We start from the raw sequence: 22,754 nt of genomic DNA, 5'->3' as shown, positions 1-22,754 counted from the left end.
ATAATCATGCTCAATTGCACAAGCAAACAGAGACTCGTGAAAGTGCTCCAGTTCTTGGTCTTAAAAGACAGTTGAAGTAACCAGTTTCATTGGTGATATAAATGGTCTCTTGGTATCCTCTTAGTTCTGAGTCTGATTTTGCCTTCGGAGCTTCATGGCAAATACTGAGAGAACATTGCAATAACTTTTACCATTATTAGTTTCTTCCATGTTGAAAACGTTAAATGTAAAGTAGCTTTTGACCCTCCAAATCTCAAAACACCTCTTTCAAGAATCACTCATTCACAAGCAGCACTAAAAAGCATTGGAGGCCCTTCTTGCTCAGTTAAAACCAATAAGGGGGATCAATCTACAGATTGTTATTAACGTTTACAAAATGCCTCTAATCATAAGAACACTTCTTGGTGGTGTCTTAGACCTAAAGAAATCTCTTGGTAATAATATGAAATAGACTGGAAAAATGCCCCATGGAAGTTAGTATTTAACAAAATGAGGTTCCACGGAATCGAATAAGTACATTCTGTCTTAAGACTTTTGTTTGGATTTTTTGGATTCTACAGACCAAAGGGGAGGGTAAACTTTGTATTCTTTGGATGGTTTTTCCTCTTTCTTGATTTCATCGTCCTCTAAAATGTCCTCTGAAAATGCATCAGCATTTGCTTTGATACAACTCTGCAGAGCCACAAATGGTCTAACACAGTCTGAACCCTGCAGGGAAAAGTAGCAGACAAACTGAGAGGCTGCGACAAAAGACAGACATATGGACAAAAGGAGGAAAAAAATATATATGAAATATGAACATCCTATATTGATGGCAAATGCAGTATGCATAAAGGAACTGTGATTGTGCATTTGCTTATCCTATCAAGCATTAACAGTGTGGAAGTTGAATGCAACACTTTCTTCTTCTTGAATGGCTAAAAGAAAGGACAGATCAATATGAAGATCATATAACCCAATTCAATACACAGATCAAATATAAATGCATATCTCAAACCAAATAATTAAAGATTTGGAAGTGCGGATCATAAGGTTTTCAAGCAATAACTGCCAACAACTTGCTCTGTAAAGAGTATAGGATTAAAATTTAAGAATACAGAGTGACTACATAACAGGGCCAAATTTCCTGCTAAATTTTAGCTTGGAGTAGTTAACACTCGAGTAAATTTTAATCTGCTATAGAGCTTACATGGCCTGATTGCAGCGTAAGCTGGGGCAAGCCGCGGACAATTGCACCAGCATAGACATGTGCTGGTGTATGAGAGCGAGCACAAATGTTCACATCAGCAAACATGCATACTAGAACATGAGAGATGTGAAGGACACGAGATTTCTTGGAAAAACCAATTTCATGTCGATTATCAGGTCTTCCTTTCTCAAGATTAAATCTTTGAGTGCCAAGGTAAATAATAGTTTTGATTTAGGGGCTTTGATAAGGTTGACTTCATCTCATTTTCAAGTTTATTCTCCTCTTGCAAAGTATAACTGATGTGGTCAAAATTTTGGCTTTAGGTTTAGTTGCAGTCTCCCACCAATTTTCAACCATCACAAGTCCTCGTGAAAAACAGAAGAGACGTGCAAGGACGGGCTCCAGACAACATAACAGGGATTATTTCTCGGGCAATTGCAGCTAATTCCATCTATCTATCTCCTTCTATATATAGCGCGCACACACATGGGGAGCAAGAGGGGAATGTGGGTATTTTCTGGAGCAATTGTGGCTGATTATCCGGCCCATTCGATCTCCATCTATGTCAGATTTGGTTTCTAATAAGCTATAAAAAATTGCCCTAAAAACCCCACAACCATATCAACACTGCACAAACATTTGTTTCTGGCCCTGATCGGATTGAAAAATCATACTTCTTACACTTGGATTATAATGCTAGTAAGCACACCAATTAGATAGTATGTTAGGCCAACTCAAAAAATTGTATTTCAGGTGGTTTGCCAGTAACTTGAATTGCATACTGAATCAGTGCAAGGCAGAAAAGGGGGGGGGGGAAGAAGAAAAGAGAAAAACCTGAGTTTAAGTTTTGGTAATTACCTTCTCTGGAGCATTGCTCTTGAGGAAACAGAGGAAGGCATCAGAGAACTGGAAGCCACAAGGACCAGTCCTCAAATGAGCAATGCAAGGGCATTCCGGTGCTCTTTGAGCTTTTTCCTCCACTGACTATAACATTTCAACGATGCCAATTTTAGAGACACATAAATTTCAGTCAGTCCCAAGTCTGAAGCGCAATATATTAAAAACAAAATCCCCAAAAGCAGAAAATTGTATCAGCATGCTTAATAATCGCCAAATGCTGCAGCTTCTGCACCCCAAAAGAAGAAAAAGAAAAGTTAGCAACTTTTGATCAGGGTTTGGGGTTCAGGGTTTAAGGCTCGTCTATTCAGTCCAACATCAGGTCAAATTACAAGAAGCAACAATCTAGAAAAGAGAAAGAAAAGAGGAGTATTGGACCAGCAATCAAAGAATCAAGAGATGAATTCGCTGAAGAAGGGTTCTTTTCGTCCTCTGGGGCTGCTGCTTGGCCTTGTACCTGTCCCATGTCTCATCGAGATTGGATGCTACGGAGATGAAGAAAGAGGAAAAGGCAACAGCAGCAGCCAAAAAGTTGGGATGGACGAGAATTTTGAAGTTGGAGTTGGGGTTGGGTGCTATATGCAACCCATGTAAAGTTGTGGAGTGATTTGCAATTAATCTGTTAAATGTTATTGTGCCAACTGCCAACAGAATTGGAATGGACATCAAAGTCCAGTGTAGGCCGACGACGGACGGAACTCTCTATGCCCACCCACTTCTGCAACAAAACCACCGAACTTTACATTTAATTTCTCATTCTTTTCACTCCTTCCGCATCGTCATTTTCACCACTCCCAACCCCAGTTCCCCTTTTCTTCTCCTTCTCCGTTCCCCCATTCCTCTTCTCAATCAGAAGAAGAAGAAAGGAGAAAACAACAACATTTCTTGCACCTAATTTTCCCATTTTCAATTTACCAAGAAATGATGATTCCTGCTCAATATCTCACAAAATCCCCCACCAATCCTTCTCCTCCTCCTCCTCCTCCTTTGTTATACCCTTCTCGTCATCATTCTAACACTAGAGTTTCCGTCATCAAATGTGAATCTCAATCCCCACTGGAACTAAAACCCGACAATTCCCTCAATAAGACGAATTTCAAGGCCACGACCACAGGTGCGGGTGCTGGTGCTGTGGGCCCTCCTCCGCCGTACCCGGGCGGAGTGGGGCCTTATACGGGGAGGGATCCGAACGTCAAGAAACCAGAGTGGCTGCGGCAGAAAGCTCCGCAGGGGAAGAAGTACGATGAGGTGAAAGATTCCTTGTCCAGGTTGAATCTCCACACTGTCTGCGAGGAAGCCCAGTGCCCTAATATCGGGGAGTGCTGGAATGGCGGCGGAGACGGCGTCGCCACCGCCACCATTATGCTGTTGGGGGATACCTGTACCCGGGGCTGTAGATTCTGCGCTGTCAAGACGAGTAGGAATCCGCCGCCTCCCGATCCTATGGAGCCTTACAACACTGCCAAGGCTATTGCTAGCTGGGGGTATCTATCTAAACACGTTCTTTCCCCATTTTTGTTGTTAGATTATTATAATTTCCAAAACCTTTACATGGTAGGTGCTGATTTCATGACTCTTTGATTCATTTAGTTGTTGGAAAGCTGTGATTAATTGCTAAGAAATGCTATGGTATGGTTACTGATAGATAATGAGGAAAGAATAGAAAAGAAAAGCATCTAGTGATAGGTGGTCTATTTCAAGCTTGCTGAGCCCGGAACTTTATCAGGGAGAAACACAAAAGTGAAGTTGTGCAGAACTTCTTAGAAACATGATAAGCATTTGTTTAAATATGATGATTTATTTGGCACGAAATAACTCTATGATTAAATGGATTGGATTGATAATGAAAATACTGTGCAGACTACATAGATTGGTTTAATGTACAATTCTTACTTTGTGCGATATGATGGCTTCTTATGGTAGCAGTATTATGAGGACTGAAAGAGCTGAGTCTTCTTGAAGATTGAATACATGTTAGAGTCACAAACCGTGTGTAAATGATTGTTCGTAGATTGGCTTGCTAACTCTGAATTTGTTATGAAACACAAAAAATAGCACCAATGTTGACATCTTAAAACTTCGAAAACGTCTAATTTTTCTACTAGTTCCATCCAGAGCATAATGAATTAATGATATCATACCTTTTGACTCCTGTTGCAGTCAACATAAAATTTGATTGCTTGAACTGCAAAAGGTTTTATCTTGCAGAGTGGATTATATTGTTCTAACCAGCGTTGATCGTGACGATCTACCTGATGGGGGGAGTGGCCATTTTGCTGAGACGGTAAAAGCAATGAAGGTCTGGACTATCTGAATATTAGACTTTTATTACGTTTCCATTCTTAACGACTAAAATTGATATGATCCATATATGAAGGTCTATATTTGTTTGGAAAAACACAGAGTCATATGTTAGAAAATCTCTTCATAAGTTATAATCAAAAGTCTTACTTAAGTTGCTCAATTAGCCTTGCAGATGCTCAAGCCTGATATTATGGTCGAGTGTTTAACTTCCGATTTTCGGGGTGACCTAGATGCTGTATCTGCTCTAGCTCGCTCAGGCTTAGATGTTTTTGCCCACAACATTGAGACTGTCAGAAGACTTCAACGTATTGTTAGAGATCCCAGGGCTGGGTGAGTTCTTTAGTTCTTTGATGCTATCTAAGGAAAATAGTATTGTGGTGTTGTTTCTAGCAGCTTCTTGCAAAACTATTGATGTAAAAATAATTTATCGTTCTATTCATCAATCATGCAATAAATTAGCATTGGGTGACTGAGATTTCTATGAAACTATGTTAATTGCTCTTCAAATGCTAGTGCTTTGAAGAATAAGCATTTAGTTTAGTGGCTTCCTAATCAGTTTTTGTGTCGAAAGTCTATATGTTATGATGACTTGTGTGATTATCCAACTGCCTACCACTTGAAAGCACTAGTTCTTAGGGATCATGCTCATCTATATGTACAGGTAAACTAGCACACTTCATATTTTCTCAAATATTTTATCCTAAGATGAATTGAACTCCAAAATAGTGACCTTTGCTAAACAGTTTAATTATGTACTAGCTTAATGACTTGTTGGAGCTAAAATCAGTAACAAAAATGTTTATGCTAAACAGTTCAATTATGTAATAGCTTAATGACTTGTTGAAACCAAAATCGGTAACAAAAAATGTTTAAGCCAAGTTACTAGTAGTAATTTGTGTGTTATCTGGAAATTCCAAAAATTATCGGATGGGATGTTGGACAAAGACTTGAAGTTCACAGTATTGCCCTGTCAAAGCTGCATCCCCATTTGTGACGTCTTGCTTGGGATTCAAATCAATTCTCTAAGCTCTTCATACTTACCAGGCAACGTAGAGGCAATCTAGGATTCCAGACTTCAGGTTGTTATCCTCTCTAATGTGTTGTGCCACCACGTCACCTAAAATTAGCTGTTAGAGGAGTAACTTATTTTCAAGCATTCTAGCATCCTTCCACATGAGATTTCAAAATAATCTTATTGTCGGGCTATCGAGAAATTTGGTGCTCTTTTTTATCCAGGAATGTACTTCAATTCCCATCATATCATATCTATGATATGACAAGTGGATTAATCTTAGTGATAGTTATATGAATGTCTTAGTGCCTGTTTGATAACATAAAAAAGTGCTGAAACTGAATTCATTCAGACATTCAGATGTTGTGGGTGTTTGATAAATAAAAATTCACCTGCTGAACTTATTAAGTGGTACTGAATTTGTATGTATTTTTTTCAGCACAAGAATCGTAGCTGAATGCTTAATTTGATAAGAATCAAGAGATTTACTTCAACTACTTTATCTTATCTACCAAATATATCCCTGTTTGTTAATTACATTCAAAATCCTTATCTAATTAAACAACCTAATATTTCCTATTTAAAATCCTTATCTAATTAAACAAAACAACCTGATATTCTCTATTCAAAAAAATTTTTTAACAATAGTATTTTTTTGCAGTAATTTTCATCCACAAACATTTATATTTTGATATATATATTTTTTTGTGCAGATAAATATTATTTATGTGATGCAACTTATCCACACACACGTGGCTTTATGACACCATATCGAAATATTAGATATTGGTTGTCTGATTTTCGAAATGCTTCTCGTCCAAGATTAAAAGAATAACGCTTTAACCAAGCACATGCAAGATTGAGAAATGTAATTGAACGTGCTTTTGGAGTATTAAAAGCTCGTTTTCCCATTTTCAAAACGATGAAACCATACCCTTTTCCCACACAAAGAAATATTGTCATTGTATGCATTACTCTTCACAATCATTGTCATTTTCATACCTAACAATTTTAAGTTAATTAAATCATAGGTTCTATTTCCTTTTTGGATTAAAAGATAGAAGGGCAAAATTGTACAATTTAGCTTCTTAAGCATTAAGTTATGAATATTTATCAAACAGTATAAACAGATTCAGTATTAAGATTCAGACATTCATATATCTCTTTTCAGTGCTTAAAATTCAGCAAATTAATTATTTCAGTATTCAGAATTCAGAGTTCAGAATTCAGATTCAGTGTTATCAAACGGAGCCTTAGTAATTTGCTGTCTTATACATGCTTGATCGTGGTGAGTGTTTGGCCCGATGGCTACCCAAGATGAGTGAAGTTGGCATTTGAATAATGGTGCTTTTGTTGCTTAGCAATGAACATTAGCTTTTTGCAAGTTGGGAACACATCTGAATATTAACTTCTTAAGGATGATAGCACTTCTAACTGTTGAAAATCTTTAGACCATGGATTATGCTAAATATCTTATTTGATGCAGATATGAACAAAGCTTGTCTGTTTTGAAACATGCAAAGCTAGCCAAGGAAGGGATGATAACTAAATCTTCAATTATGTTGGGACTGGGTGAAACTGATGAGGAATTGAAGGAAGCCATGGCAGACTTGCGTGCTATAGATGTCGATATTCTGACACTTGGACAGTATTTACAAGTGAGTGCAAATGTGCAAGCTATTCTTCACCATGATTTTTGAGAAGTAAGATGATCTAATCTCGAACATGTAACACGTCAATTAGGAAACTAGGTTAGTGTTAATACCTCGTTTCATATTAATCTACATCATCTTACTCATTTTGCTTGTACATGATGTTGCATGACCTGTAGAGGAGCCATAGACCCATCGTTTCACATTGTTCTATATCCTTTTAACCCATTTTAGCAATATTCTGACTAGATTATCGTTAGAAATATGCTTATGACACTGTATAGATTATTTTGTGTTGGTGTTGTTTTGCAGCCAACTCCGTTACATCTTACTGTCAAAGAGTACGTCACCCCGGAAAAGTTTACCTTCTGGAAAGAATATGGAGAGTCTATTGGTTTCCAATATGTAGCTAGTGGACCCCTGGTGAGTTTTGCATCATAAGGAGCTTAAATCCTCAATCACTTAAATTAGCATAAATAACTATTGGCATAATAGTATGGTTAATAAACAACTGCATTCTGTGAAGTTAATTTTTTTCCTGATTTATTTAATATTTCATGTGAAAACGAGGGTCTGGATGGATTTTATCACTGTTTGAGATTATGCAAAGCTCTAAATCATTGTCGAGTAACAAACTGACATTTTTTCGCTTTATCGAGAACTAAAACTTGTGTGCTATTGATAAAATCCCATTTTGCCTAATATTTGCAAGACTTGTCACTTTCATAGGTTCGATCATCATATCGAGCTGGGGAGCTGTTTGTGAAGACTATGGTGAGAGACAGGGCAAGAAGCACATCTTCCGCATCTAGTACATAGTTTTCATTTGCTTTAGTAGCAGTAGTCTTGGCAAATGGTGGACTTGAAACACGTTATTTACTTGATTAGAACTGCTTCTTTGTCTGCAAATGGGCTATGACAAAGTGCGCTTTCTGAGAAGTTGGTCAACTTTTGGTGGTTGCATATTCAATTTTGACAGGGTGGACAAATATATAGGTGGAAGTACTTGTATTTTCCATTCTTCATCTAGCAGGTCATTTGTTTATTTTTATTTCTGCTTTGCTTCCGTATATATGTTACTCAAAGTACATTGGATTTTGACAATCATCTAAGCAGCAGAAGAGATGGCTGGCACCTTGTACATTCTTGAGATTGGGCAATAGATGAAAATTGGACACCTTTGGAACGTCATGAGGTGATGGTTATGGTTCAACACTCTTTAAGATGAGCAGAGCAGAAACTGAATCTGAAAGCTCGTCCTTGTTTTCTTGAGGGCTTCAAAATCTATTGCCTGAACTGATGCTTAGAGCTGATCTAAACTTATCCTATCTGCTATTAATATCCACATACAATTCATTTCAACTATTAGTATAAATTTACTACATGTACCAACAGCACCTTGTACATTGACAAGTAATTATTTTGTTCAACTATTTTGCTACGTGGATGGTTAGAATGTATCACTTCCTTTATCCTATATATATATAGGTTCACTCTTCTTTTGTGTTCATCTGAAGTCATAGGCTCATTTCTTTTTCAGAAGGGTGGTTGGTTTATTAGTTCACTATTATACCCATATTTAATGTGGATATTTATCAACAAATATGTTACTCCATTAGTCAGATATTTTAGTTGAAATTGTCATCCCTCAATTCTGCTCATCAGACATCGTAAATTTGACTCAAAATTTTCAGGAACACTTCCTTCCTTTCCTGTTCTTGGGCCACATTCACAAATGCAGAATTCATACTCAATTCTGAGATGATTCAACACCTCTTTGGCAAGTGTTGTCTTCCCAAGACCAAGCATTCTAATGATTGTTGGGATTACTTCTAAAGTTGATCCGATTGGAAAGAGATAGACCAAGCATTCCAATGGGTTCGTCTTTCATCAAGAAGACGGACTTTCAATGAACAGCCACCACCATGAGAAACAGAGAAGACCATCCACAACAGTGTGCGAGCACTCGATTGGTATATTATGAGTGATGACAGGAATATGGCATCCAAGAATCTTGAATCAAAAAATCTTCCATAGGGCCGTCTCACTTGTAGTTGTAGGTGCCTCATTTTTTTTAACTTGGATGGATGATATCCTCTTTCTAGAAAACAAGAAGGTCCTACAAGTCTAGAATGGGCACTTTGATTTATTTTTAGGGTTAATTACAGAAACCTCTCCTGAGGTTTCTAGCAATTTCACTGAGCTCCTCTAAGATTTAAAGAATTACACTTACCTCCCTTGATCGATAGTTTTAGTAATAAAATCTTAAAGTAATATTGATTTCGACAATTTTTTAAATGAATTCCCAAAAATGCCCCTGTGAAATGAGTTTTAATTTATTTTTCTACACAATTATAAGATTATTTAGTATAATTATAAGGAAAAGATGCCAAATTTTTCATACCCATATCTACTATGATATGATAATAATTTTATTACTATGATATGATATTCTTGCTGGTATTTTATTATGGATTTAGATTTATAAGATAGAAAAGAACATGTTGAAATAATTCATTTAGAATTTATAAATGTTTAAAGTAGTGGGATTATCATAATTTAGTAGTGCTTTTGTGCCATTTCTTTTTGATTTATTGTTAATTTTAATACCAAAAAATAGAAAACAAAGATCAACAAAAACATTAGATTATATATAAAATTAACTCGTCAAAAAAATCACTAGTTTGATATTTAATTATAGAGCAAATTATTCGGTTGGCCACTAAACTTTTGCGATCGTTGAGTTTTGGTCACTTAACTATTAAAAGTCTGGTTTTGACCACTAAAATGTATAAAGTTAAGACGCGAGCCCATTCTGTTAGATTTAGCCGTTAAATTCGCCGATCTGGCTGTTCGCACGATTTCCAAGACAAAAGGCAGGGTCAATTTAGGAAGTCCAACGTAGCACTTGCATCTCTTGCTCCTATCCTATGCATCTGTGCTTCGTCTTCCTTTTATATATAGAGACATAGATTGCCTTCAGTGATGCTCCTTTGGTCTTCACCCCCACCCAACCCTCTCTTCTTATCACATACATATCCATCCGCTCTGGCGAAAAAGAAAAAAGGGAGATGGCTTACCCAATACTGCCTTTACTAATTTTGAGTCTGTCCTTCTCGTGGATTCCGGCCAAGTCAGATGCCGCAGCCGCAGCCACTAGCTTCATCCGGGCCAAATGTAGAACCACTGCCTATCAATCTCTGTGTGTCAAATCCCTTTCGACTTTCGCCTCGACCATTCAGAGGAGCCCGAACCAGTTGGTCCAAACGGCTCTGTCCGTGAGCCTAGACAGGGTTCAGTCCACTAGAGCATTCGTGGCTAAGCTCCCCAAATTCAGAGGGCTGAAGGGTAGAGAGTATGCAGCTCTGAGGGACTGCTTAGAACAGATGGCCGACAGCGTGAACCGGCTCAGCAACTCCGTCTAGGAGCTCAAGAACTTGGGTAGGGCCCGGGGGCCGGAGCTATTCCGGCACATCAGCAACGCACAGACTTGGGTGAGTGATGCGCTCACTGACGACAGCACCTAGACGAAGAGAAATTGACCCAAAGCCCTTGCCATCTTAAACTTGAGAATAGTTGATTTTATTAATTATAGAGCGAATTGCGCGAAATGTCACTAAACTATTTCAAAGTGCCGGTTTTGGTCACTAAACTTTTTTATTAGCGCGAAATGTCACTGAACTAGTAAATCTGTACCGTTTTGGTCACTCCGTGTATTTGTGCCGTCAGGAGAGACGGAAATCAACTTTTTGAGGGGCAAATTCGTCTGCACAGTCTTTTCCTTGAAACTCTCCACCATAAATCACTCTCAAATGTCAGACAACTCGTAAGTTCAATTAGGAAGTGCAAACCCTTATCCTGTAATAGATTTCTTCTGCAAATATGGAGTAGGAGGGACAATATACGAAGTTGCAATTTGCTGGGAATGTGTTGAAGCTTCATTGGAGGAATACCTAAGAAAAGAACTCCGACTTGCAATTTGCTGGGAATGTGTTGAAGCTTCATGAGAGGAAAAGGCAAGGAAACAACTCCGACCTGCTCTTGTGGCAGTAAAACCAATTTGAAGACTTCATGGACTGATAGGAACCCGGCAAGGAGATATGTTGAATGTGCTAATGGCAAGGTAAGTGTGTGAAGATATAGGAAATTCGTTAAATTAGGTTAATGTTTAATTGTTTAGACATTTATCGGCTAAAAATAATTTGGATAATTTTTTTGTAGGTTGATGGCTGTGGTTATTGGAATTGGTATGATGAAGAAATGTGTGAGCGTTCGAAACAAGTCATACCCGGTCTTTTAAGAAGAATAAATAGGGTGGAAACCGAGAATGAAACTTTGCGGCAACAAATTCTCAAGTTGCAAAAGAAAGCTGAGAAAATGGAGGATAAAGTAAAAAATCTGAAGGAGAAGCTTGGAAGAAAGAAAGTGAAAAAAATGGTCATTGTTCTTTTTGTTATGGCCTGGACAATTGTCAATGCATCAATGTGGATTTGGGGGCCTAACAAGGGACAGAAGTTTGGAAGGCTGCAAATTGATGGCTACTAGAGTATTGTTGTACTTCAAATCCTAAACCAGTGTTGCTCAATGTTTTAATACACAGCTCGTTTTTGTTGAGATTGTAGTGTTTTTATTACACCTCATTTTGGTTGGTGTTGTTTACACCATGGATGTTTGAAATTGTAATTTATGAATAAAAGACTGAAGTATTAGTTCCAACATATGGGTGGTGCAAAAGAAAAGTAGCTCACAAATGCAGAAAACATAAAGCCAAATACAACAAAAGAGATAATTATCATTATCATTCCAAACAGCTGCTTTACAAAAGAGATAATTGTCACTGTCATTCCAAACAACTGCCAACAAAGTTAGCCATGTTTCACATATAAATAATCTGGAATTGTCCTAGACATAGAATACATCCAAACAAAAGCTATGCAAACAAGTTCTTTAATCTGATCTTCCACTTCTACTTCTACTGCTCCTTGATGTTCCAGCCCATCTACCAATCTTGAATGGAGGCTCTTTGCCCAAGTACTCATAGTTGGTGTTGATCCTTATCTTGTCAATTTCAGACAGCTTTCTCTTTGAATGGAGAGACTGTTTGTTGGCCGCTGTAGTAGACTGGTCGGTATCATTGACAGGCCTAACTCTCCTCACCTGTACACAAGTACAATAAATATTAACAATAGCTATTTACCATAGTAAAATTAAAAATAAAATTAGAAATAAATTTTTGCACCTACAGGTGTCTTAGTCTTTCTAATCTGCTGCTTTTTCGTACTACTACTGGCAGCTTGTGCATTACGTTCAGCATGTGAACCAATGTCATTATGGGAAGTAGTTTGCTCTTCAGCTCCATGTGGCTGAGAATTGACACAACTTGAAGAATATCCTTGAACTTCCACATGAGCAAAATCAGGCTCCTGAGAATTAGCTCCATGTGTTGTGCTTGAGCCATTGTTGGTGCCCTTTGACTTTCTAGCATGTTTAGGAGTTGGAGCAGGTTGACTGCAGCCTTCACCTCCATTATTTTCTGGAACACTTTTGCAGGTAGCAGCATTGTGGCCTGCCTGACCACATCTTCTACAGTGCATGATCACATGCTTTTTAAATTTTTGCACATTATTCGTTCCCACATGAACACCACTTCTATTTTCAGAACTACCTTTTCTTCTTGCTTTCTTGGGCCTACCAGGTTGGACACATGCAAGTGGAGGATCTAATATGGGAATATCACTCTGAGGCCATAGAGACTTTCCACTAATTGGATATAGTACATTCTCATATATTTGAAAGAATAGATCTCTACTATAACACTGATCGGCATAGTCATTTGGGTTCCTACCAATTTTTAAAATGGCAGAAATTGCATGGCAGCAGGGGAGCCCACTAATTTGCCACAACCTGCATGTACAGGTTCTGTCTCTTAAGTACACAGCAAATTGTTCCCCCTTAGGTCCCCTAACCTGATATCCCCCCTTCCCATTTGATATTGGCTTCCACTTTCTAGAAAACTTTTCCCTCTCCTCAATCAAAGCCTTTATTGCTGGTCCCACAGGACCACTACATTTTCTCATCCAACATACTCTATTTGATATCCTTTCCATCACGAATTCTCTAATCCACTCAACCATCCCAATCACTGGCAACTCTCTAGCATTTAATATATGAGAATTAAATGTCTCTGATAAATTATTAACCAGCATGTCAGATTTCACGTGAAGTGGAAAAAAAGCCTTACACCAGTGATGAGGTGGTGCAGCTCTCTTGACCCACGCGTGAGCTTGCTGGTCATATGCTCTAAGCTCTTCCAAAGCTGCCTCATAGAACTCCACTGTTGATGCTGCTGCAATGCTCCAGAATTTTTCTTTAAGCACTTCACCAGGGTGCTTTTTCTTGAAATTTCTGTACATATGTTGTACACAATATCTATGGCCAGCTTCTGGTAATAACTCCAGCAGTGCACTATCAAGACCCTATAAAAGAGTTCTAAGTTTAGTCACTTGCAAAAATTATCCTATACAATACATGCTATAAGGATAAAGAACAGTACTCCTAACCTTCTGTTGGTCTGAAATAAAAGTGTATTCACTGCTAGTTGCTGGTATTTCTAGATCACCAATCAGTAAACTCAAAAACCAAAGCCATTGTTCCCGAGCCTCCTTCTCAACAACTGCCCAAGCTAATGGCCACCAACCATTATTTGGATCTGCCCCAATAGCAATCAACAACTGCCCTGGATATGCCCCCTTAGTGTGACAGCCATCAAGAGCAATAAGGGGCCTACATCCCTCTCTAAATCCCTTTTTCATTGGTCCCAAACAGCAGTAAAATCTCATGAATCTGGGATTACTTTCAGGATCAGCTCTTGGTGAATACTTGATGTCTATGGTGGTGTCAGGGTGAGTTTTTTGTAGTTCTGCTGCATACCTCCCAACATCAATATACTGCTGAGATGCTGACCCTTTGATAGCAGCCTTAGCCATTGCAAGTGCTTTGTAACCTTTGTTTCTTGTGATCTCGCAACTATATTGCTCATCTATACTCTGTAACAATTGCCTAACAGGCATGTTCATGTTGGATCTAACAGACTCTTCAAACTTGTCTGCTACCCAATTGGATGTCATGTTTTTGTTTCTCCAAGCATGGCTGCAATTGGTGTGGACATCGTAAATTGTTTTAACTACAAAGTCTTCAGTACCCAAAGCAGGAACGTGGCTAGCATAAATGTACCACTTACACGGATCTGCACATTTAGCTCTCATTCTTGTTTTGTCACTTGTATACATGTATACAGGTCTTCCACTTATAATTGCATAATTTCTGAGAGCATCTCTGAACTGTTTTTTGGTTCCAAATTTTTGTCCAACATGAAAATGGGGATCTGTTCCATCTCTGCTAGCATTGAAACTAGTGTATCTCACAGGAACATCTTCATCTTCTGAATCTGGATCACTATTTAATTCCCCTTCCACAATATCATCCAATAGTGGGTTGTGTTCAGCTTCAGTTTCAGGACCAGCTTCTGTTTCAGCTTCAGTTGCTGCACCTTCTCTATTTTCACATGCTTCAGCTTCAGTTGCTGCCCCAGTTTCTGTTACAGGTTCAGTTGCTGCACCTTCTCTATTTTCACATGCTTCAGCTTCAGTTGCTGCCCCAGTTTCTGTTACAGGTTCAGTTGCTGCACCTTCATTTGTTGCACCTTCACCTACTGCACCTCCATTTGATGCACCTTGACCTGCTGCCCCTCCATTTGATGCACCTTCAGTTGCAGCACCATTATTTGATACACCTTCATTTGCTACACCTCCTTTTCTAACTCTTTTTGTAGCACCACAAACGGCCTCCGACGTACGAGATTTTCTCCTATCTCTGTTTCTTCTATTCCTGGAACTGTCATTGTCCCTCCTATTCTGACTTGATGGAGTTGGGTCATTATCAACTTGGCTATGCATTTGTGGCTCGGACTCCTGTGTATTGTTGTTGGCCTGTTCACATCTCCTAGAAGAATTTTGGTATGCATCTTCATCTTCACCAGCATGGTCATGTGTCCACTCTAAAGCTGCAACTGATCTACTAGCTTGGACTCCTTTTCGTTGTCTACGAGGTATTGCTGCCTGTTGTGTAAGAATTTCACCATCATCCAAGATCTCCTCTATTACCACTGAACTCTTTGTCTGTGATAACTGTTCCAATTCCTTTTTCTTCTTCCACTCATATATTTCCTCAACTGTTAAATGATGACAGTATACTTCCATCAACTTGTACTCATTAACCCAACCACAGAATTGCATAATGTCTTCATCCGTTTGAAGTTCCATCAGTCCATGGTTCAAATCCCCTCTAGGGTCAATGTAATAATATAACATAGTATCGTTGTGCCCACACTTTTCCACCATTTTATTTATTTCATGAATCGACATAAAATCAGCATGGCAAAGATCGAAATAATCAATCTCTCCACCCACATAACTCTTGTATTTCTCTCCCTCAATTTTACCGCCGTGGTGGAGTTTAATCGAAAATGCAGGTATATCAGGAACTGCAACAACAACGACAAAGGCAAACAACATGATTCTTGTTAATCACCATTTTTTATTGTTATACATGCTGTTCTTCTTATAAAAATACTTAACCCCCATTTGTTAATTAATCCGAATCAGACAACTGCATTTTGAAAAGTTTATTTTTTTCATTAAATTACAAGATAGAGGGTTCTTGTAGGACCCCTTGCAACCCACTTATACGACAAAAAGCGAAGTCAATCGTTCTTATGTCATTTTCTAAACAACTGGATCACTTCAGCAAACCCTAAACCCAATAAAAACTCTCACTAAATACTTCTTTATACTCAAAACACAAACAACACCATTAATCAAGCAAAATGTGTACGGATTGTAATATTTCTTACCGTATAATGTGTACGGATCAATGAATTCATCCCTTTGCCTTTTCACCCATTTCCCTGCCATCGATGATCGATTCTTCACAGCTAATCTTCGTCTTTTGCCGGTTCTTTGAGTCTTGTCACTGATTACTGTGAGAAGAATGGATCAATTTTGATACTTTTCACTGTCATTGTCCACATTCCCAAAAATTTTACCAACATCCCAAAGCCCCACAGTTAAACCTTTCACTTACCAGATGAAACTCTTCCCACTAAGGCTGTGCAGACGAATTTGCCCCTCAAAAAGTAGATTTACGTCTCTCCTGACGGCACAAATACACGGAGTGACCAAAACGGTACATATTTACTAGTTCAGTGACATTTCGCGCTAATAAAAAAGTTTAGTGACCAAAACCGGCACTTTGAAATAGTTTAGTGACATTTCGCGCAATTCGCTCTTAATTATATGAGCTAGCTCTACTTCATAATACTACTCCACTTTGATAAGTTAAAATTATTAGAGATATATTATAGCTTACGTCAAGAAAAAATATTTAAAATTGGAAAGAAATCTATGCACTACACATAGAAGCTGAAAAATGGATTAGGGAGCCCAGATTGGGTTGAGGGCCTGAGGTAAAACCGTAGAAGGGCGAAGACAGGATAAGCGTAGTATTGCAGTAGCAAGCGCCGTGTTGTGTTTGTTTGTCCTCCATGGAAATTTTGGTCTCACCCACGCCGCCGGCTCCTGGCATTGCGAATACGAGAGGATTCCCATCTCACGCCGCAGCTATTAGAAAGAGGAATTTGACGCCCAGGTCCAAGCTCAATCACCAAAACGACTCCTTGTTCCAAGCTGCAATTGAACGTGCTTCTCTTCGTTTCTAGGAGACTCTTCCTAAATTAACCCTGCCTTTTGTCTTGGAAATCGCGTGAACAGATAGATCGGCGAACTTAACGGCTAAATCTAACAGAATGGGCTCGAGTCTTAACTTTATACATTTTAGTGGTCAAAATCAGACTTTTAATAATTGAGTGACCAAAACTCGACGATCGCAAAAGTTTAGTGGCTAACCGGATAATTTGCTCTTAATTATAATAGAAACCTAGAGGTAATAGTGGTAGATCTATAGTTTTATTAGTGAAAATTTTAAAAAAAAGAAATAAGAAGGAAAAAGAATGAAAAAATAATTTTAAAACTCATTCTAAGTATAAGCATACCAAATAAAAGAATTTCATTAAAATATTTAAGGGTAAATTATCATTTTAAATGACAAGCGAGGTATGTGTAATTTGTTAAACCTCAGGAAACTAAGTGAAATTGTCAGAAACCTCAGGAGAGGTTCCCTAACCAAAATATTAAATTGATGTTTTAGCATATATTGATGTGGTGATTAAATATTTTGCATATAGTATTAACTTTTTTGACGTAAATATGAATAATATGTGAGAACATTGTTGATAAATTATATATGCATTGCATCAACTCATAAATAATCACAATAAAAACAATTCAATAAAAAAAATATTGCTTATGACTGAGCTTCCAGAGTCTTGAAAATCATTCTCTATTTTTTTTAATATGTTATCTAATAATTCTTGTTTAGGATAGGAGCACAAATTTTTCAAGTTCATAATCTCCCCACTAATTTGTAAAGACACGAGAAAAAAGAAAATCGGTGGACAATGAGGGTGCATGTGGGCCTCCACTGCCCATCCCCGGCCCAACAAGGGGAGGCATCCATGTTTGGGCCAGATTTGAATCACTATAAATACTTGTCCGACTATGTGAGAATGCTTGAAGAAAGAAGAAGAAGAGAGGACAATGGGAAGCACCGGCGCCGTAGGAGCGGCTCAAATTCCGACGAGCTTTGGCCACGAGCTCCGAGCATGCCTTCGCTGCCGTCTCGTCAAGACCTACGATCAGGTTCTGCCCAGTTTGTAGTTTTTCCTCAGGGTAACTGATTAGGGTTTTATTATTCGACAAAATTGAATTTTTTTTTTGGGTTGTTGGAAATTGAAATTTGGATTTGTGTGGGGGAGCGTAGTTCAGGGAGTCGGGATGCGAGAACTGCCCGTTCTTCAAGATGGATGAAGATCATGAACGCGTTGTAGACTGTACTACTCCTAATTTCACTGGGTAATTTCTGTTCTATAAGAAAAATGTTTAAATTTTGCTTGAGTTTTGATTTTCTTCTCGATTATGAAGTACCATTATTGTGGCGATTAGGATTATCTCTGTCATGGACCCTACTCGGAGTTGGGCTGCTCGTTGGCTCCGCATTGGTATTATACTTATAACATTTACCCAAGCCCTTCTCATTTTATCTATATACACTCATATATATTTGGGATATTGAGATGCTTTATACGCATGTTTGCATGTTTGTCTGTCTGCGTCCTGCATTGGTTGGTTGGATCCTTGTTAGGATTTGCTTAGTTTTCTTGGATGAAGAAAGCTTTGCAACTGTAAAGGCCATTCCTGTTGTCACTTAGGAAGCAATAGAAGTTGGTATAGGTGTGCATTTTGATTTTGAGGTGCTTAGGGTCTGCTTGTTTTGCCCTCCAATTGATTCTTCTATTTTATAAATTATGTTTCACAATATGATGGTTGTTTATTATCCGTTTATTTGAGACTTGAATGTGCATAAATTCAAGTGTATCTGTTGAACTCTTAGTGGGCATGCACAATCTGTGTGAGCAGGCTAGATTCTTTTGCAGGATTTGGCGGATGACTTTGTCCTGATGATCATGCAATTATTTCTTGAGTTGTCCTTTTGCTAATTTACTATCATAGGGAGTTGTTAGGTTTATTCTCTGAAGAAAGCCAGCAGAAGTTAGACAACTTCTGACATACTGCGTGTTAAATGACCGTCTGCAAAACAACACGTACGAATTAATAGTCCGCATCCCTTCCTTTCTACTTTGATCTGAAAGAGTTAATACCTTAGTGCAAGTTAATTCAGATGTACATTCATACATACTGAACAAGTACAAAATTAACCTTCCTATTGAAACCTATAATGATGACAATTTTATAGATGTCTCATCAATTATGGCTCTGTTCTCATCAGTGAGAGTCGAGATTCTATCAATTTTTTTTCTATCAATGAGAGTCTCATCAATTATTTTTCTATCAAATATTCTGAGATTCAAAAGCACCTTCAGTTACTTTTGAGAATCTCTTTTTTCTTTAGCTTAAGTGAACTAAGATTATCATGGCAAAAGAACACTTAGAAACAACTTTGGTTCTAGAAAGCTAGAATCATTCGCTTTCCAGTAAACAGTTTGCTTTTGCAATGTTAAGTTTTGGGCTTTTTAGACAATAATTTTTTTTATTGACTGTAGCATTTTGTTTCCTAGAGTACCTCATGGCTTCTCCTCCTGTGCAAAATTTCCTGTGGGCTTAGTGGTATTCCCATTTGTTTAGTAAAATTTGTCATGAAATTGGCTTGCCTGGATGCTCTACGCCATAGCATTGGTACTAACTCTGGATCATGTGGTTCTCTGGACATTCACAGGAAAATTTGTCCCAGGATGCTACACTCTTGCTGTCTCAGAAGCACTTCCAGAAGACCTGCAGGTATTCATTTATCAGGAGTTGCAAAACAAATTACGCATGAGATATGTTGTTGTATGTTTAACTTCTGCATTTATGCTTTTGATATACTTCCAGAAAAAGAAGTGAAGAGCCAAAGAAAAATACAGTTATATAATTGGTTACTGGACTTTTGTTCCTTGAATCTGAATGGGTACTATTTGAAAAAGGCAACTTGGAAGGAAACTAAGAACTAATGATTCCTTCACAGAGAACTCTAATTTGTTTTGCTGCAGCTTCGGTCTCCTGAATATGACTGGCTTATTGGGTCAAGAAATTCATGTTTGTTAGGATCATACTCGCTCTGCTAAATAAGTAACTCATTTTCATACTTTGGCTCTCGTGATGATTGAAGTGTTCATTGGGCCTATAGTTTTGTTGGTCCAGTGGACTGGCAACTTTGCTTTGTATAAATCAGAACTTTAAATGAGCTTTAGAAATGCCCAAGTTGTTCTCTGTAGAATAATTTTGCGTGTTAGATACTGCAGAGCTTGGTGACAAGAGCTCCTTCTGTAGTTTGCTTGTGTATAATGCCTTTCAGTTTTAGGTGGTTTATGTTAGGTTTTCTTAATGCTAAAACTTACTTTAACTAGGTCAAAGTCAAACTACTCTCTGTTGTCTTCATAATAAACATTATAGGCTTTGGCGTGTTTATAGAGACAGGATTGCTGCAACATATATATTCTGTGATATTTTAAAGGTTAAAAATGTGGTACTAGTATAATTTTGACGTAGATAGCAATAACTTGCACCAAATGGTCCTACTGTTGCAGATATAGTCACATTTGCTAGTTTAAAAATTATCAGACATATGCGCGTTATGCCATTAGGAAAGCTGTTGTCCTATTACTTAGTTATGTCTTTAATACCTAAAATTTGGCAAGGGTTGCATCTTTAAAACAGCTGGTTGATTTCCTACGTATTCTTTCTTCACATTGTTTTTCATGTTGTACAAAAGAGATGTATTCTTTTTAAGTTCTTGCTTACAAAAGAGATGTAAAGTCATACTGAAACTCAAATTTCAGTGTGCCGAGTCTGGATACAACAGTCAATTTTAGTTGGTTGCTAGTCTTCTGACATAAGTCCCTCTGTCGTTCATGAATAAGTTGAATAAGTTAAGTCTACCTGAAATCAGCTTTGTTGACGCCGCTCCTTAGGCTGGAGGTTAACATGCTTGTTGAAGGGAAAATCTCCCCTTTTAATGTCGGACAGTCAAATCCTGAAGTCTGTTTTTTATATGTCAGCTTTGTGTTTTCTCATGTCATTTCTTGTTACAAACTTGTCAAAAGTTAATCATTCTTCTCTGGGCAGACACTGTGTGAAGATGAACGGGTGCCATACGTGGCACCAAAACGAGTATGACTGTTGCAGAACTACCATACCTCCAAAGAAGTCCTCTGGAAAGAAGTTATATTAGTGTATCTTGGCGCATCATTGCTGGGTACTTTAGTGTGATCATTGTATATCCTGTTTCTAGGAAGTAAACTGGAATTATGTGAATATGTTATCTACCTTGAAGTATTTTAAGATCTGATTGAACTAGTCTTGATTTTTGTTACTTGCATGTATACTTGCAAAGCTTTGAGGCATTTTGAGCCTTAGCTGAAAAAGGGTTCAGCAATTTTCTTCTTAAGATTATCGTGGAAAATTCGGGAATTGTTTCATGGTATGAAGCAGACTTTGATATTCCAGTGGAGATGGTCTAATCAGGTATTTTAGTAAAATTACCATGCTTATCAGGTTTGTTGCTGGCTTCTGTTTTTTTTTTTTTTTTCCCTGAAACTTTAGAATTTGTATTAATTTGAATAAACTTTACACTTAAGTGAGCGAAGGCTCAGGTATACTATATACAAAAGGTGCCCTTTGACACTAAGGATACAACCATTCCTCATAATGCTGTTTGCCTATGGCAATAACTATGAATAAACTTAGAGCTATTTATATTCTCATTAGTGGCTAAACAAAATGAGCATTTCTGCTTTGTGATGTTGCTGACTTCCATTTACAGTTCGCTCTTTCCCATTTGATCAGTGTGGGTGTGGAAACAGACTACTTTGTAATGTGCTAATAGACAACAAATTTTACTACTTAACGTTTCACTGAAAATTCCTATTCACCCGCCTTTATTCTTTCTTCTCTTAATTTTTCAAATTCTGGCCCGTGAATGATTGAGAGGTTTCCGGCTATGAGTAGGTACTCGAGTTACAGACTTGCAGGTTTCTTTCGTAGAAGAAACAAGGCAGGAACAAGCTTTTGTATCAACAATGGAGCACAGAAATGTGGCATTCTAATGGTTACCAACATTTGTTAAGCATGTCAGAATAGCATGGACTCTTGTGAGAGGAAGAAAAGGGACCGCAAGAAAATAAGCCAATGAGTAAGAATCCTAGCCAAGAAAACATATTACTAATAACGAGTAAGAAAAAGAAAGGAAATTCATTTTCGCACTTTTCATTTAGCCTCTAGCACTCCAATTCACTCATTAAAAATATAGCATTCTTAGAGTACCTCTAGCACTCACTAAAAATACGGCCTTCAAAGAGTGCCAGAGACTAATTGAAGAGTGCAAATATCACTTCCCAAAGGAAATGGAGCAATTGTAGTTCAAGGTCACTTGGGGAATCTTTTAATCATCTTACAATATTTACCTTGCACTTGGGGAATCTTTATCATCTTAAAGAACCCTAGACAAACCCGGATCATGATTTTGGGCTGGGTTTCGATTTTCTGAGATGTTCTTCCTAAGGTCATCTAGACCTTTTGCTCTGAGAAGGGGCTCACTGATTTGACCCATATTAACAACTTGACACCTGACAAAGTAGGGAGGCGATGGCATAGGATTGCAGATAGCTACCAAGTGATCGTGTTAAATTCACTTTTTCAGATACAATTAAAGTTAACCGGGGTTTCTATCCCACATCGGTACTGGGGGGTTGGGGTTTGGGTAGATAAGTCTCCTGAGAGCCTTCAAAAGTGTTGCCGGCTTTTGAAGGTATTCTCGGGACATAGGTTTGTCTAACAAATTTCTTGCTTTCGTAAGAAAATGTCAGAAAGATACAATTAAAGTTAACCACCAGCTCTTGGGCTGGTGGCCAAGGGCTTGGTGGGGTGGGAGGCAAGAGTTCAGTTGGTTCAAACCTTGCCTCCCACCAAAATGCCACTCTCGTGGCTCTTCTTCAAATTCAGACGGGTGCACTATGCATCCGTCTGGTCCG

At 38.1% G+C, this 22,754-nt stretch overlaps 3 protein-coding genes and 1 long non-coding RNA gene across 7 annotated transcripts; 2 read left to right on the top strand and 2 right to left on the bottom strand.

The window, feature by feature from the left end:
* Nucleotides 1-281: 281 nt before the first annotated feature.
* On the bottom strand, nucleotides 282-2,620 carry LOC113718142 (uncharacterized). Its single transcript, XR_011825096.1, has 3 exons — nucleotides 2,465-2,620; nucleotides 2,048-2,315; nucleotides 282-708 (listed from the first exon to the last, which is right to left on the bottom strand). It is a non-coding gene; the product is annotated as an uncharacterized lncRNA (long non-coding RNA).
* Nucleotides 2,621-2,771: 151 nt separating this feature from the next.
* Nucleotides 2,772-8,564, top strand: LOC113719621 (lipoyl synthase, chloroplastic-like). Of its 4 annotated transcripts, XR_011825094.1 has the most exons (7): nucleotides 2,776-3,570; nucleotides 4,295-4,385; nucleotides 4,563-4,720; nucleotides 6,889-7,060; nucleotides 7,367-7,477; nucleotides 7,784-8,050; nucleotides 8,171-8,564. XR_011825094.1 is itself a non-coding variant. In XM_027244870.2 (6 exons), the coding sequence occupies exons 1-6, from the start codon at nucleotides 3,008-3,010 to the stop codon at nucleotides 7,871-7,873; spliced, it is 1,185 nt and encodes a 394-aa protein (XP_027100671.2). In that variant the 5' UTR covers nucleotides 2,776-3,007; the 3' UTR covers nucleotides 7,874-8,564. The 4 variants fall into 4 exon arrangements, 2 of the variants coding, with proteins under 2 accessions (XP_071927980.1, XP_027100671.2); XM_027244870.2 differs by having other exon boundaries at nucleotides 7,784-8,564; XR_011825095.1 differs by lacking the exons at nucleotides 7,784-8,050; nucleotides 8,171-8,564 and having other exon boundaries at nucleotides 2,772-3,570; nucleotides 6,889-7,153.
* A 3,437-nt stretch (nucleotides 8,565-12,001) lies between these two features.
* On the bottom strand, nucleotides 12,002-16,026 carry LOC113718143 (uncharacterized). Its single transcript, XM_027243061.2, has 4 exons — nucleotides 15,966-16,026; nucleotides 13,615-15,596; nucleotides 12,298-13,530; nucleotides 12,002-12,211 (listed from the first exon to the last, which is right to left on the bottom strand). Exons 1-4 carry the CDS (start codon nucleotides 16,024-16,026, stop codon nucleotides 12,002-12,004), a joined length of 3,486 nt encoding a protein of 1,161 aa, XP_027098862.2.
* A 1,685-nt stretch (nucleotides 16,027-17,711) lies between these two features.
* LOC113717706 (transcription elongation factor SPT4 homolog 2-like) lies at nucleotides 17,712-21,081 on the top strand. The gene is made up of 5 exons (XM_027242500.2): nucleotides 17,712-17,868; nucleotides 17,990-18,081; nucleotides 18,172-18,227; nucleotides 19,463-19,524; nucleotides 20,851-21,081. The coding sequence occupies exons 1-5, from the start codon at nucleotides 17,767-17,769 to the stop codon at nucleotides 20,899-20,901; spliced, it is 363 nt and encodes a 120-aa protein (XP_027098301.1). The 5' UTR covers nucleotides 17,712-17,766; the 3' UTR covers nucleotides 20,902-21,081.
* Nucleotides 21,082-22,754: the final 1,673 nt, after the last annotated feature.

This window comes from Coffea arabica, chromosome 11e, assembly GCF_036785885.1.
Source record: "Coffea arabica cultivar ET-39 chromosome 11e, Coffea Arabica ET-39 HiFi, whole genome shotgun sequence".
Lineage (NCBI taxonomy): Eukaryota > Viridiplantae > Streptophyta > Magnoliopsida > Gentianales > Rubiaceae > Coffea > Coffea arabica.
The sequence above is the reverse complement of the archived record's forward strand: the minus strand, read 5'-3'. Positions and strand labels throughout refer to the sequence as shown.

Excerpts from the sequence above, each read along its gene's own strand:
- LOC113719621 (XM_027244870.2), top strand. The coding sequence starts at position 3,008 with ATGATGATTCCTGCTCAATATCTCACAAAATCCCCCACCAATCCTTCT. Across the intron at positions 3,571-4,294 it reads AAGGCTATTGCTAGCTGGGG|AGTGGATTATATTGTTCTAA; the intron begins GTATCTATCTAA and ends TTTATCTTGCAG. Across the intron at positions 7,478-7,783 it reads ATGTAGCTAGTGGACCCCTG|GTTCGATCATCATATCGAGC; the intron begins GTGAGTTTTGCA and ends TCACTTTCATAG.
- LOC113717706 (XM_027242500.2), top strand. The coding sequence starts at position 17,767 with ATGGGAAGCACCGGCGCCGTAGGAGCGGCTCAAATTCCGACGAGCTTT. Across the intron at positions 17,869-17,989 it reads TCGTCAAGACCTACGATCAG|TTCAGGGAGTCGGGATGCGA; the intron begins GTTCTGCCCAGT and ends GGGGGAGCGTAG. Across the intron at positions 19,525-20,850 it reads CACTTCCAGAAGACCTGCAG|ACACTGTGTGAAGATGAACG; the intron begins GTATTCATTTAT and ends TTCTCTGGGCAG.
- LOC113718143 (XM_027243061.2), bottom strand. The coding sequence starts at position 16,026 with ATGGCAGGGAAATGGGTGAAAAGGCAAAGGGATGAATTCATTGATCCG. Across the intron at positions 13,531-13,614 it reads TTATTTCAGACCAACAGAAG|GGTCTTGATAGTGCACTGCT; the intron begins GTTAGGAGTACT and ends ACTCTTTTATAG. Across the intron at positions 12,212-12,297 it reads TTAGAAAGACTAAGACACCT|GTGAGGAGAGTTAGGCCTGT; the intron begins GTAGGTGCAAAA and ends ACTTGTGTACAG.